Source organism: Oncorhynchus mykiss, chromosome 18 (assembly GCF_057628025.1).
Source record: "Oncorhynchus mykiss isolate SJ-2025 chromosome 18, ASM5762802v1, whole genome shotgun sequence".
NCBI lineage: Eukaryota > Metazoa > Chordata > Actinopteri > Salmoniformes > Salmonidae > Oncorhynchus > Oncorhynchus mykiss.
In genome coordinates this window covers 46,287,257-46,302,181 of record NC_143039.1, presented here as the reverse complement: position 1 = coordinate 46,302,181, position 14,925 = coordinate 46,287,257, and the positions used below count along the sequence as shown (strand labels likewise).

Here is a 14,925-nt window from a genome sequence, read left to right as displayed (position 1 = left end):
CTTCTGTTGAAGCCATTCTGTTGTTGATTTACTTCTGTGTTTTGGGTCGTTGTCCTGTTGCATCACCCATCTTCTGTTGAGCTTCAATTGGCGGACAGATAGCCTAACATTCTCCTGCAAAATGTTTTGATAAACTTGGGAATTTATTTTTCCCCTCGATGATAGCAAGCTGTCCAGGCCCTGAAGCAGCAAAACAACACCAATCCACGACGCTCCATCCACCATACTTTACAGTTGGTATGAGGTTTTGATGTTGCTGTGCCTTTTTTTTTCTCCACACATGGTGTGTGTTCTTCCAAACAACCTAACTGTAGTTTCATCTGTCTTCAGAATATTTTGGAACATGTAGGTGCACTTTTGCAAACTTCAGACGTGCAGCAAAGTTTTTTTTGGACAGCAGTGGCTTCTTCCGTGGTGTCCTCCCATGAACACCATTGTTGTTTAGTGTTTTACATATTGTAGAGATGTCAGCAGCAAACTCTTGCACTACTGTATGCTTCAGTTATATGTTGTATTGCTCAACATGTGGAAATGTTGTCACTCATCGTCTTTCATGTTGTGATTCACAGATACACGATTTGAACACTGCGACTGGTATAATGGCGTCAAGGGACATAACACTGAGACCCCTGGACATGGGTGGGGGAATATTTGTGTGACGACCTACAATGGGGGCAGAAGCTCACCAGCACCCCATCTTATGTGTCCAACCACCCCTGAACGTCAGACTCTATTGAAGCACCTCCAGTGGTGTAAAGTACTTAAGTAAAAATACTTTAAAGTACTACTTAAGTTGTTTTTGGGGGTATCTGTACTTTTCTATTTATAGTTTTGACAATTTTTACTTTAACTTCACTACATTTCTAAGGAAAATAATGTTATTTTTACGCCATACATTTTCCCTGACACCCAAAAGTAATCGTTACATTTTGAATGGCTAGCAGGACAGGAAAATTGGCGGTTGGATGTACTGCCAAATTCTCTAAAATGACGCTGGAGGCGACTTATGGTAGAGAAATCAACATTCAATTCTCTTGCATCAGCTCTTGTGGACATTCCAGCAGTCCACATATCAATTGCACAATCCCTCAGAACTTCAGACATCTGTGGCATTGTGTTGTGACAAAACTGCACATTTTAGTGGCCTTTTGTCCCCAGCAAAAGGTGCACCTGTGTAATGATCATGCTGTTTAATCAGCTTCTTGATATGGTGCACTTTTCAATGTGGATGGAGAAATGCTCACTAAAAAACTTTTGAGGCGTATAGAACATTTCCGAGATCTTTAATTTCAGCTCATGAAACATGGGACCAACCTTTTACATGTTGCGTTTTTTTGTTCAGTATAGTTTATTTTATTACAAATATAGCGGTATACAGTCCTCCAGATATCTGTTGACAAGGACATACATCACTGTGTATTTGTTCCTCTGTACATACAAAAATGGCCAAACATTTCTTCCCATGTTATCATTTTCCATTGTTACTAACTTGTACTAGTTAAAAGTATGATTAAAGAAGAAGAAAAATATGTGTACGTTTTGCAAACCATGTTTAGTACATCTAAAAGAGATGAGAAAAAATGTATGGTTCAACAAGAATTTTAGCATTGATTGCACTTATGATACAGTACTTTACAGCTTTGATTGGTCACAGAATATGTGACATGAAGGGGTGATGTAATTATCTGAATTACTGTAGATTTTAATAGTTTTGTTAATCAAAATTGAAGTGGTTATAAGTCCAATGGGTGTTGTTCATATACCACTCTGACTCTAAATCAATATATTAGATACATAGTATATATCAGCATATTGACAGATTATTGCTATCAACTGCTGGTTGCAAGTTATATTACCCTGTTTTTATCTTTTGGAACAATGGCAATTAAGTTGATTAAAATGATGTAGAATAGATAGATGGGCTACCACTGGTGTCACAGGCATCCACAGGTCTTGACCACCATGTTGCGATGCTTCTTTAGGATCACGTTGTTGTTGTCATCATAGAAGAGTACAGAGATGGGACTGAGCTTGGTGGGTGCGCAGCACGCTTTGGGAACCTCATCCGGCTTCAGAAGGTGAACCTGCCATTGAAAACGGTAAATCAGACTCATTCATACATGCACTTTCATATAGTCAATGATAATATCCTGTTATAAAAGAGATATGGGTTATTTAAGCAATAAGGCCCAAGGAGGGGCCAGATACCACAAACCCCAGGGGTGCTTTATTGCTATTAGAACACCTACTCATGCAAGGGTTTTTCTTAATTTTTTACTATTTTCTACATTGTTGAATAATAGTGAAGATGTCAAAATGATGAAATAACACATATGGAATCATATAGGAACCCAAAAAGTGTGAAACATATCAAAACATGTAATATATTTGAGATTCTTTAAGCCACTTTTAGCCACCCTTTGCCTTGATGACAGCTTTGCACACTCTTGGCATTCTCTCAACCAACTTCACCTGGAATGCTTTTCCAACAGTCTTGAAGGAGTTCCCACATATGCTGAGCACTTGTTGGCTGTTATTCCTTTACTCTGCGGTCCTACTCATCTCAAAACATCTGTTTGGTTGAGGTCGGGGGATTGTGGAGGCCAGGTCATCTGATGCAGCACTCCGTCACTCTCCTTTTTGGTAAAATAGCCCTTAAACAGCCTGGAGGTGTGCTGGGTCATTGTCCTGTTGAAAAACAAATGAATTCTCCTGAGTGGCACAGTGGTCTAAGGCAAGCTGTGCAGTTAGAGATCCTGGTTGGAGTCCAGGCTCTGTCGCAGCCGGCCGCCACCGGGAGACCTGTGGGGCGGCACACAGTTGGCCCAGCGTCGTCCGGGTTAGGGGAGGGTTTTGTCGGTAGGGATGTTCTTGTCCCATCGCGCTCTAGCGACTCCTGTGGCGAGCCGGGCGCAATGCACGCTGACAGGGTTGCCAGGTGTATGGTGTTTCCTCCCACATATCGGTGCGTCTGGCCTCCGGGTTAAGCAGGCATTGTGTCAAGAAGCAGTGCGGCTTGGCTGGGTTGTGTTTTGGAGGACGCACGGCTCTCAACCTTCGCCTCTCCCCAGTCCATACGGGAGTTGCAGCGATGAGACAAGACTGTAACTACCAATTCGATACCACGAAAAAGGTGTAAAAGTAACAAACAATTATTATTATTTTTGTAATAATAATTTATAAAAACGAATGATAGTCCCACTAAGCCCAAACCAGATGGGATGGCGTATAGCTGCAGAATGCTGTTGTAGCCATGCTGGTTAAGTGTGAATTCTAAATCAATCACAGACAGTGTCAACAGCAAAGCACCTCCACACCATAACACCTCCTCCTCCATGCTTTATGGCAGGAAATACACATGCAGAGATCATCTGTTCACCCACACTGCATCTCACAAAGACATGGCAGTTGGAACCAAAAATCTCACATTTGGACTCCAGACCAAAGGACAAATGTATTGTGTTTCTTTGCCCAATTAAGTCTAATTTAATAGTTTAATCATTTAATAGTGGTTTCTTTGCAGCCATTCAACCATAAAGGCCTGATTCACACAGCCTCCTCTGAACAGTTGATGTTGAGATGTGTCAGTTACTTGAACTCTGTGGCATTTATTTGGGCAGGAATATCTGAGGCTGGTAACTCTAATGAACTTATTGTCATGCTCTGACCTTAGAGAGCCTTTCTATTCTCTATTTTGGTTAGGTCAGGGTGTGACTAGGGTGGGTACTGTAGTTTTTGTATTTCTATGTTGGCCTGGTATGGTTCCCAATCAGAGGCAGCTGTTTAGCGTTGTCTCTGATCATATTTAGGCAGCCTTTTCCCCACTGTGGTTGTGAGATCTTGTCTATGTCTAGTTGCCTGCGAGCACTACATTAGCTTCCCGTTTTCTGTGTGTTTCACTTCAAATAAAAGAGGATGGAACCATACCACGCTGGAACCATATTCCGTATTGACTGACCTTCATGTCATAAAGTAATGATTGACTGTTGTTTCTCTTTGCTTATTTGAGCTGTTCTTGCCATAATATGGACTTGGTATTTTGCCAAATACGGATATCTTCTGTATACTCCCCCTACCTTGTCACAACACAATTGATTGGGTCAAACGCATTAAAATGGAGAAAAAAAATCCACTTTTAAGAAGGCACACCTGTTAATTGAAATGCATTCCAGGTGACCTTCTCATGAAGCTGGTTGAGAGAATGCCAAGCGTGTGCAAAGCTGTCATCGAGGCATAGGGTGGCTACTTTGAAGAATCTAAAATATATTTGGATTTGTTTGACACTTTTTTGGTTACTACATGATTCCATATGTGTTATTTCATCGTTTAGATGTCTTCAATATTTTTCTTCAATGTAGAAAATAGTAAAAATAAAGAAAACCCCTTGAATGAGTAGGTGTTCTAAAACTTTTGACCGGTAGTGTAGAGCCTTCCGTGATTTTTTCCGTGGGCTGTGTCTGAATTTGGTCAATAAGTCCTCCAAAATACTTTATTGCCCACTGTCGCAAAGACTATACTTTCAGGGGTTAAACAACACACAAAAAAAATAACCTTGTTTGTCTCATTCTTCCAACCTAGCTAGTGACTTTATAAAACACTATATTTTGTTATTTGTATTTTATATTATACCAACGATATAGGAAAGCATCTGGTGTCAAAATAGCCCCAAATATATAGGGTGTACACCCATACAATTATTAATTCATTCACTGTTTACAAATATGCCCAATCAATAGAACATTATATCAGAAAACAATAGTCTAAATGTCTCTACCATATATGGTTGAAAAGTTACCGACGATTTACTCAGAATTTAACCCCACAACACCAAATATGAAACACATACAACCAAGTTCTGTGTAGTCTAAACTAGCAATGGTCACAGCAAATTATCGTTATTATTTCATCAACACTGTCAAGTACAAGTATATGAATGTTATAATATTGTAGAGAACAAGCTAATGATTAATTCTATGTCATTTGTAATGACATCAGGCAAAAAAAACGACGTTTGGACATGAATTTCGTAGCGCCCTCTTGAATTGACAATTTTTCTCTCTACATTGTATAAGTGACTATATAAAAATAATATATATGTCATTCATCAGACGCTTTTATCCAAAGCGAATTACAATAAAACCTGTTGTCGTTTATGTATGGGTGGTGACGGGAATCGAACCCACTACCCTGGCGTTGCAAGCGTCATGCTCTATCAACTGAACTACGAAGGAGCACTTCAACGTCAATAGAATGTTGACAAGCAATTTTAACGGATTCTAAAAGGAATCATAGAATTCCAAACTAATTTCTATGGCAACACAGTAGTCCATTTTGTAAACAATCATTTTCGAACGTGTGTTGCCAAGATACATCCAACCGACGTTCTATGGAACGTTTTCTGTGCGAAAACAACAACTTCTGTTTGCTGCTGACAACAAACTGGATTGATTTTTCAGACCTGAACAATCAACTGGAAAATGCCTGGGTGCTTTTCAAGACTGACGGAGAGAGTGCGTGGACGTCTGCGGCCTACTGCGTCGACAGGTTGTTCAAATTCATTTGTGGCTCGTTTTTCTTGTCTTTTTCTGTTTTGCAGGGTTCGTGATCGTCGACAGATGGACAGTGACAGCGACTTCGAAGAGGGTATGTGGAGTTTAAAACTCTGTTTTTACTTCATTTAACAATGTCATTATAATTTGCGAAATGTTGTGTATTTCTATAATTCAGACTTGGCAAAAATGCTTGTGCCAGAGATGTTGTAGCTAGCTAGCTTGCTAGCTAACATTCACTTTAGTAACTGTTGCACAGCGATCGACTTTTGCTACCTAGCTAGCTAGTATTAGCAATCTTGCTACGTTGTGTCCTAACAATTGTTTATTTTATATTCCAATGTTCCTAATTTTAGAAACAACTGTCCTGGATGAGGTCCAGTTGGATGTGCCATTGGATGATGTGCCAGATATTCCACAGCTGCCAGCCCTCCTTGATGTCCAGAATGCTGCTATCATCCTTGAGGATGTGCCAGATGTGCAGACTATCTTTGAGGTACAATTTTCAGAAAGTTTGGGGTTTTATGTTTGAAAAATATCCCAGATATCCAAGTTGTGTCTCAGACATTAAACACATATCTTGTCTGCTTTCTGCTTTAGGAGGTCACTGGCAATTGGCAGTTGATTCTGATTAGGTTCAGCCCCCTGTACTGTGGGCCTGTTGTGATCAGGGTAAGAGACCACACACACACAGTCACATCACTGTTACAATGTTTACTGTTTCCAACATGAATGTATTGTAATGTGCAGAACAATGCCGGTCCGGTGGTTATAGCTTGGAGAACTTTCCAGTTCATCAGCCCCATCATCACCTACATGCGTGGGGGATCCCAGGTTTATGTCTTTGTAACTTCCCAATCCTACATTGTCAGTCATTTGATCTTGATGGAAATGTGTCACAGCAATTGCTGAAGTGGTTTTGTTGATGTTGTCTTGTTGTTTATCTCAACAGCAGGTGGTGGTGAGGATGCACCACGTGAGTAGGGTGAGAGGCCTGGAGACTCAACTGGTGTGGGCCATCTCCAAGGAGACAGCCAGGCTTTGTCCAGAGGGCATCCCCTACTGTGCCACCAAAGTGCAGTCCATCACTTGGATCCAGGTAAGACGGAAATACTACTGAAATAGTATTAGATTAGGCTTTTCTTCACTTATTCCATTTGGCCTTAACATGTATTCTCTCTCTGTTAGCGTGTGGCTGGCAGGGTGACCCACTATGCGTCTCACCTCCGCCACGAGACGTCTGTGGACGTGACGCTTGGCTGCTACCAGGTAAATAAACAATTTCCTTTGTATATAGACTAGACATTACTGGGCATTTTTTCATTAGATTTGGTGTGTTTTCTAATAACGTGTGTGTAGTAAACAGGTGTGTTGTGTGTGTTTTGAGTAGCAGACTGATGTCTCAGTGGTGTACACCACTCTCCACATGGGGCTGGACGAGCTTCTCTCCTCTTCAGCGTGGTCGGAGGCTGCCTCCTTCTCTACGCCCACCACTCAGCAGTTCACTGACCCAGAGCCTGAGGGCCACAACTGCCATGAGGTCAGACGTTACACACACATACTATTGACTAGGAGCATTAAGATCCTTCCATTGACCGATTGTTTGTCATGTCATTGGTCACTGATTTTGAATGCTTGTTTTGTTGTCGTAGGGCTGGGAGGAGGAGCTGCTGCCTGAGGAGAGGGAGGTTCCTCTGCTAAAGTGAGTTCCTCTAAATGTCTGGGCCTGTCAGATGCAGAAGGATAGTGGTCATAATGCTGTTATCCCCCATTGACTCTAATGGTTGACATGCTCCATTCCCTCCCTTCCACAGCCTCTACCTTACCACCAAGAGAGTGGAGGACATCGCCCTGAGGCTCGTCTCCCTGCGCCAGGCCTTCACTGTGAGTGGACCCACTTTTCTTTTTCTCTCTGTGACTTCTTGTTCTGTCTCCTAGAGGAAGATGTCTCACCCTAACTCTTCCCTAGACCCTGCTTGGTTCCACCCTGAGCAGGAACCATCTGTTTGTGGCGGGAAAGGTCCTCCTGGGCGCACTGGTTCAGGCCAACCACATGGTAACTCATTCTCTTTCAAGGGAAAGAGAGCGTCCCTGAGGGGAAATGTGTTCTGTTCACTAAAATATTATCTTTTCTTTGTCATAGGACGAGGCCAAGTTCATAAGTACCTATAACGACTTTGTGGACTACCTGAGTGACCCCTCCAAGCGGAATGACATTGAGAGGGAGCTGGCTGAGGCAAAGGTGAGTTCATGAACTCTTTCAAGTCTCACTGAGTTCTTCTACATGCATGTCTTTTATACATCACAGTAGCTGATCTATATGAAATCATTCCTATTTTCTCCAAACATGTTGTTTTCTTGTCCTAGATCCATCATATGAACATGATAGATGTCCTCTTTGAGCTGGTGCTGTTTGGGATGATGACAGCTCAGAAGTCCCTGATGGTGGTAAGTAGCATCTCACTGGTACATGTTTTGATATCTGTCTATTAGCAGTTTCACTTAAATTCCTCTCCTCTTTTCTCCTCCTTTGTTTCCTTTAGCACCCTGGTGGGTTCGTGGAGCGTCTGTACGCTCTCCTGTACTCCTTCCTGCCCACTGCTGCCAACATGGAGCCAGAGGCTGACAGATACCTGCTGCAGCTCAGTGTAAGAGTCTAGGTTACTTCCATATTCTTAGTGTACTTCCTTACTCATGGTTTACAGGGTTTCAATGCCATTTTAGGGGGAGTATTTCTGATTGTCTCTCTCCTCTTGATAAGCTAGTAACTCAGAGCCATTTTCTGTGTGTTGTGTGGTGTTCTCTTCAGGGCGGGCTGATGGCTCTGCTAGATGACATGTTTGGCCAGCAGCTGGCCTGGTACTTTAACCCAGAGTCTCTGGTCACTGAGCTCTCCAGCCTCCTGGAGTACCACTTGGAGAACCTCATGGCCAGCATGTAGTCCTACTGCAGGGACCATACTCCTTTCTCCTTCTCTCTCTCTTTTGAAGGAATTGAGGACTAAGTGCTTTGTTGAACCCTGATTAGTTTTTAACACCCATTAATTTAATGTATTCTCTTGTTTTCTCTCCCCACAGGATTCTTGTGACACTTTGCCACCCAACAGGGATCGAGACACCAATGCACTACATTACTTTGCACTGATTTTTACATTTTTAAATAAAATAAGTTGTAGTTCAAAAACATTTTGGTTTCTGTCTTTTCATTTATTTGATTTCATGACCTTTTCCTAGAGTTCTAATATTGATATTAGATTATTACATGAACAATGATGCTTTATTTGAAAATGGAAATAAAAACAATGTTTTGTTGATTTACAGATACTACAGGCCCACACTTTATATGGTTTTGTACTGTGTGTGATAGTGTACTATTTAAAAACATGTAGGACTACATACACTGAGTGCACAAAACATTAGGAACATTTCCTAATATTGAGTTGCACACCCTTTGTCCCTGAGAACAGCCTCAATTCGTTGGGGCATGGACTCTACAAGCTGCCCTAAGCGTTCCACAAGGATGCTGGCCCATGTTGTGTCAAGTTGGCTGGACGTCCTTTGGGTGGTGGACCATTCTTGATACACATGGGGAAACTGTTGAGCATGAAAAACACAGCAGTGTTGCAGTTCTTGACACACTTAACCCGGTGCGCCTGGCACCTAATACCATACCCCGTTCAAAGACAGTTAAATATTTTGTCTTGCCGATTCACCCTCTGAATGACACACACAATCCATGTCTCAATTCTCTCAAGGTTTTAAAATCTTTCTTTAACTCCCCTTCGTCTACACTGATTGAAGCGGATTGAACAAGTGACATCAATAAGGGATCATAGCTTTCACTTGGTCAGTCTATGTCATGGAAAGAGCAGGTGTCCTCAATGTTTTGTATTATCAGTGTGTGTAGTAACCTGGTACAGTATAAAGTATACCACTAGAGGGGATAATTGCTTCAGTCTTGAAAGTTACTTCTCACTATCCCTACTCTACATTAACAGTCTGCCATTATAGACTGAGGTAACTTGGGTATCTTAGTTTTTTATATGTCATTAATGTCTGAACCATTTACCATCTTTCCCACTGAAACCAGTAATGTTAACATTCATGTGAGAGAGGGTGTAGTAGTGCATACTGACCACTAGTTGGATCATAGTGTGGGTGGTGGTGTTCATGCAGGAACACAGAGGGTAGAGGCATTCTCCATCACAGTAGAAGGCAGAGTAACCCGTAGGAGCCGATACTCAGTTAAAACGGAGAGAAATACCATATCTTGTCATTCGATTTCTTAGATAAATGACGAGAATAGACTGTCAGCCCCTCTCCTTGTTCGGGCGGCGTTCAGCGATCGACGTCACCGGCTTTCTAGCCATCGCCGTTCCATTATTCGTATATACACTTGTTTTGTCTTGTTTCCATACAGACCTGGTTTTCATTTCCCCAATTAAGCTACTTGTATTTAACCCTCTGATTTCCATCATGTGTTGTGTGTGTGTAATTGTTTTCATGCTCTACTTTTATGTTCTGTTTTTTGAGCGCGTTTGTTTCATGTAGTGCTCTCATTTTTTGGAACTATAATAAAGTGCGCCTGTTCATTATAATCTGCTCTCCTGCACTTCGCCTCCAATACACCTTCCTGACACTTTCTATGAGAAATACATGATAAAGAATGCAAAGAACATACTCTACAATGCACATCCTACACATGCCTTGCTTCCCTAAAAATACTGTGTTACAGCAAATAAGGTGGTACAATGTTAGCTCCTGATTATCTATTCAGTACAATGAGTAGTTAAGAGAGATAGAATCTCACTTTCCAGCCTTGTTCACTGAATCTCACATATAATTAATGTCTCTTACAAGCCTGACGCCCACTGTTGATATGGCTGTGAACTGAAAGGGACCAAAAAGTATGTTATGAACCAGGAAAGACTAATGTACACTTTGGATGCATTGGATTTCAAATTAAATGTAAATGCAATTTAAGTAATTTTGTAATTGGGATGAGCTATCCCTTTAAACTGTGCATAAAACAAGTTTAACTAGAAGACGAAAAACCAGTGTTGTCCCCTGACCTTGTATGGAAACTGGGCAAGGGCAGGTCGTATTTGGGATTCTTCTTATGGGGTTGGGTTTCAGGGCGCGTGGGGGGCAACAGGGGGCCTGGCTGGCCCTGAAGAAGTTGGTTAGATGAGTACTTGAAGGCTTATATCTACAATTTGGAATGTTGGATGTTGATTTCGGGAGGCTTCCATCATGGAAAAGGGACCAGACCACTTTTTTGGTTAGTTAACCTAAATTAATCACGACCCTCTATAGAATAACAACAGTGACAACAGTTGACTGCTATTTAAGTAATAGATTGACTATCAAATCCATGTATTGGTGTGCGGCCATTGACTTTTATGGAGAGACCGACCCAAATTTTCTGTGCCAGTTCCTGGGCATTTCATTAACTCTGCATTCTAACTTCTGCGCATCCCAGCGCTTGGAAAAATCAATGGTACAAAACCTAAGATACTGACTGATCTGTTTAAAACAATCAATCTTATGTCATCGTGAAGTCTATAAACTTTTAGACTAACATCACCAATCTGAGGTTAACATTTTGTGTAATTCCAAGTTTTATAGGGTGAAAATGCAGGCTTGTGTAAGGTAGTAACACAAACTGTCAGCATTAGGGAAATGTGCGCAATTTACTATGGCAAAAAAATTCAACATGGCAATTTAAGATGATTGTATTTGTTGCTTACTCACAAAGTATTACCAAAAGTACATACACTGCTCAAAAAAATAACACATCCTAGATCTGAATGAATGAAATATTCTTATTGAATACTTTTTTCTGTACATAGTTGAATGCGCTGACAACAAAATCACACACAAATTATCAATGGAAATCAAATTTATCAACCCATGGAGGTCTGGATTTGGAGTCACACTCAAAATTAAAGTGGAAAACCACACTACAGGCTGATCCAACTTTGATGTAATGTCCTTAAAACAAGTCAAAATGAGGCTCAGTAGTGTGTGTGGCCTCCACGCGCCTGTATGACCTCCCTACAACGCCTGGGCATGCTCCTGATGGTCTACTGAGGGATCTCCTCCCAGACCTGGACTAAAGCATCCGCCAACTCCTGGACAGTCTGTGGTGCAACGTGGCATTGGTGGATGGAGCGAGACATGATGTCCCAGATGTGCTCAATTGGATTCAGGTCTGGGGAACGGGCGGGCCATAGCATCAATGCCTTCCTCTTGCAGGAACTGCTGACACACTCCAGCCACATGAGGTCTAGCATTGTCTTGCATTAGGAGGAACCCAGGGCCAACCACACCAGCATATGGTCTTACAAGGGGTCTGAGGATCTCATCTCGGTACCTATTGGCAGTCAGGCTACCTCTGGTGAGCACATGGAGGGCTGTGTGGCCCCCCAAAGAAATGCCACCCCACACCATGACTGACCCACCGCCAAATGGGTCATGCTGGAGGATGTTGCAGGCAGCAGAACGTTCTCCACGGCGTCTCCAGACTGTCACGTCCATCACATGTGCTCAGTGTCAACCTGCTTTCATCTGTGAAGAGCACAGGGCGCCAGTGACGAATTTGCCAATCTTCGTGTTCTCTCGCAAATGCCAAACGTCCTGCACGGTGTTGGGCTGTAAGCACAACCCCCACCTGTGGACGTCGGGCCCTCATACCACCCTCATGGAGTCTCTTTCTGACCATTTGAGCAGACACATGCACATTTGTGGCCTGCTGGAGGTCATTTTGCAGGGCTCTGGCAGTGCTCCTCCTGCTCCTCCTTGCACAAAGGCGGAGGTAGCGGTCCTGCTGCTGGGTTGTTGCCCTCCTACGGCCTCCTCCACATCTCCGGATGTACTGGCCTGTCTCCTGGTAGTGCCTCAATGCTCTGGACACTACGCTGACAGACACAGCAAACCTTCTTGCCACATCTCGCATTGATGTGCCATCCTGGATGAGCTGCACTACCTGAGCCACTTGTGTGGGTTGTAGACTCCATCTCATGCTACCACTAGAGTGAAAGCACCGCCAGCATTCAAAAGTGACCAAAACATCAGCCAGGAAGCATAGGAACTGAGAAGTGGTCTGTGGTCCCCACCTGTAGAACCACTCCTTTATTGGGGGTGTCTTGCTAAATGCCTATAATTTCCACCTGTTGTCTATTCCATTTGCACAACAGCATGTGACATTTATTGTCAATCAGTGTTGCTTCCTAGGTGGACAGTTTGATTTCACAGAAGTGTGATTGACCTGGAGTTACATTGTGTTGTTTAAGTGTTCCCTTTATTTTTTTGAGCAGTGTATATTTCAAGGGACATAACACTGAGACCCCTGAACATGGGTGGAGGAATATTTGTGTGACAACCTAAAACAGGGGCAGAAGCTCACTGGCACCAACAGTCTCTCCAACCACCCCTGAACGTCAGAGTCATTTAACCATTTAGAGTTGAACAAATGCTTGGCACTCTAGATTAGAGCCTCCATAGTCTGTGCAGCAACCTGAACGTTTCACGTGCCTACCTTTAGGTTTCTCTCAGTGCAGGCCATTGTACTGGCCTGTGTGATGTGTAGTAGTTTGATGCATCTTATTACTTTGTTTGTTTGTCACCCGAAAATTCAGTCTCAGCCAATGATTGTTAATATCCTCCATTCCTTACCTGACCCTTACAGACGCAGATGCCGGATCCGAAGACATTCAAACAGCACTTTGAGAGCAAGCATCCCAAGTCCCCAATGCCACCAGAGCTGGTTGATGTTGAGGCTTAAAATGATGACACACACAACGGACCTACAGTTGGGGTAAGATGCAGTATACAGTGGCAAGAAAAAGTATGCAAACCCTTTGGAAATACCTGGATTTCTGCAAAAATTGATCATAAAATGTGATCTAACCTTCACCTAGGTCACAACATAGACAAACAAAGTCTGCTTAAACTAATAACACACAATTATACGTTTTCATATCTTTATTGAAAACACTGTGTAAACATTCACAGTGCAGGGTGGGAAAAGTATGTGAACCCTTGGACTTAACTGGTTGACCCTCCTTTGGCAGCAATAACCTCAACCAAACATTTTCTGTAGTTGTGGATCAGATCGGCACAACTGTCAGGAGGAATTTTGGATCATTCCTCTTTACAAAACTATTTCAGTTCAGCAATATTCTTGGGATGTCTGCTGTAAACTGCTCTCTTGAGATCATGCCACAGCATCTCAATCGGGTTGAGGTCAGGATTCTGACTGGGCCACTCCAGAAGGCGTTTTTTCTTCTGTTGAAGCCATTCTGTTGTTGATTTACTTCTGTGTTTTGGGTCGTTGTCCTGTTGCATCACCCATCTTCTGTTGAGCTTCAATTGGCGGACAGATAGCCTAACATTCTCCTGCAAAATGTTTTGATAAACTTGGGAATTTATTTTTCCCCTCGATGATAGCAAGCTGTCCAGGCCCTGAAGCAGCAAAACAACACCAATCCACGACGCTCCATCCACCATACTTTACAGTTGGTATGAGGTTTTGATGTTGCTGTGCCTTTTTTTTTCTCCACACATGGTGTGTGTTCTTCCAAACAACCTAACTGTAGTTTCATCTGTCTTCAGAATATTTTGGAACATGTAGGTGCACTTTTGCAAACTTCAGACGTGCAGCAAAGTTTTTTTTGGACAGCAGTGGCTTCTTCCGTGGTGTCCTCCCATGAACACCATTGTTGTTTAGTGTTTTACATATTGTAGAGATGTCAGCAGCAAACTCTTGCACTACTGTATGCTTCAGTTATATGTTGTATTGCTCAACATGTGGAAATGTTGTCACTCATCGTCTTTCATGTTGTGATTCACAGATACACGATTTGAACACTGCGACTGGTATAATGGCGTCAAGGGACATAACACTGAGACCCCTGGACATGGGTGGGGGAATATTTGTGTGACGACCTACAATGGGGGCAGAAGCTCACCAGCACCCCATCTTATGTGTCCAACCACCCCTGAACGTCAGACTCTATTGAAGCACCTCCAGTGGTGTAAAGTACTTAAGTAAAAATACTTTAAAGTACTACTTAAGTTGTTTTTGGGGGTATCTGTACTTTTCTATTTATAGTTTTGACAATTTTTACTTTAACTTCACTACATTTCTAAGGAAAATAATGTTATTTTTACGCCATACATTTTCCCTGACACCCAAAAGTAATCGTTACATTTTGAATGGCTAGCAGGACAGGAAAATTGGCGGTTGGATGTACTGCCAAATTCTCTAAAATGACGCTGGAGGCGACTTATGGTAGAGAAATCAACATTCAATTCTCTTGCATCAGCTCTTGTGGACATTCCAGCAGTCCACATATCAATTGCACAATCCCTCA

The 14,925-nt window shown here is 42.4% G+C and overlaps 1 protein-coding gene and 1 long non-coding RNA gene across 2 annotated transcripts; one reads left to right on the top strand and one right to left on the bottom strand.

The window, feature by feature from the left end:
* Positions 1 to 1,267: 1,267 nt before the first annotated feature.
* Positions 1,268 to 9,974, bottom strand: LOC149975526 (uncharacterized). The gene is made up of 2 exons (XR_016488648.1): positions 9,685 to 9,974; positions 1,268 to 2,084 (listed from the first exon to the last, which is right to left on the bottom strand). It is a non-coding gene; the product is annotated as an uncharacterized LOC149975526 (long non-coding RNA).
* On the top strand, positions 4,822 to 8,284 carry LOC110496164 (uncharacterized). The gene is made up of 13 exons (XM_090206795.1): positions 4,822 to 5,643; positions 5,906 to 6,045; positions 6,150 to 6,221; positions 6,300 to 6,383; positions 6,502 to 6,648; positions 6,738 to 6,818; positions 6,940 to 7,089; positions 7,202 to 7,251; positions 7,364 to 7,433; positions 7,519 to 7,605; positions 7,693 to 7,791; positions 7,917 to 7,997; positions 8,093 to 8,284. Exons 1-13 carry the CDS (start codon positions 5,478 to 5,480, stop codon positions 8,207 to 8,209), a joined length of 1,344 nt encoding a protein of 447 aa, XP_090062921.1. The 5' UTR covers positions 4,822 to 5,477; the 3' UTR covers positions 8,210 to 8,284.
* Positions 9,975 to 14,925: the final 4,951 nt, after the last annotated feature.

Coding starts and splice junctions, on each gene's coding strand:
- LOC110496164 (XM_090206795.1), top strand. CDS start 5,478: ATGCCTGGGTGCTTTTCAAGACTGACGGAGAGAGTGCGTGGACGTCTG. Junction 6,649..6,737: donor AGTCCATCACTTGGATCCAG/GTAAGACGGAAA, acceptor TCTCTCTGTTAG/CGTGTGGCTGGCAGGGTGAC. Junction 7,252..7,363: donor AGGGAGGTTCCTCTGCTAAA/GTGAGTTCCTCT, acceptor TCCCTTCCACAG/CCTCTACCTTACCACCAAGA.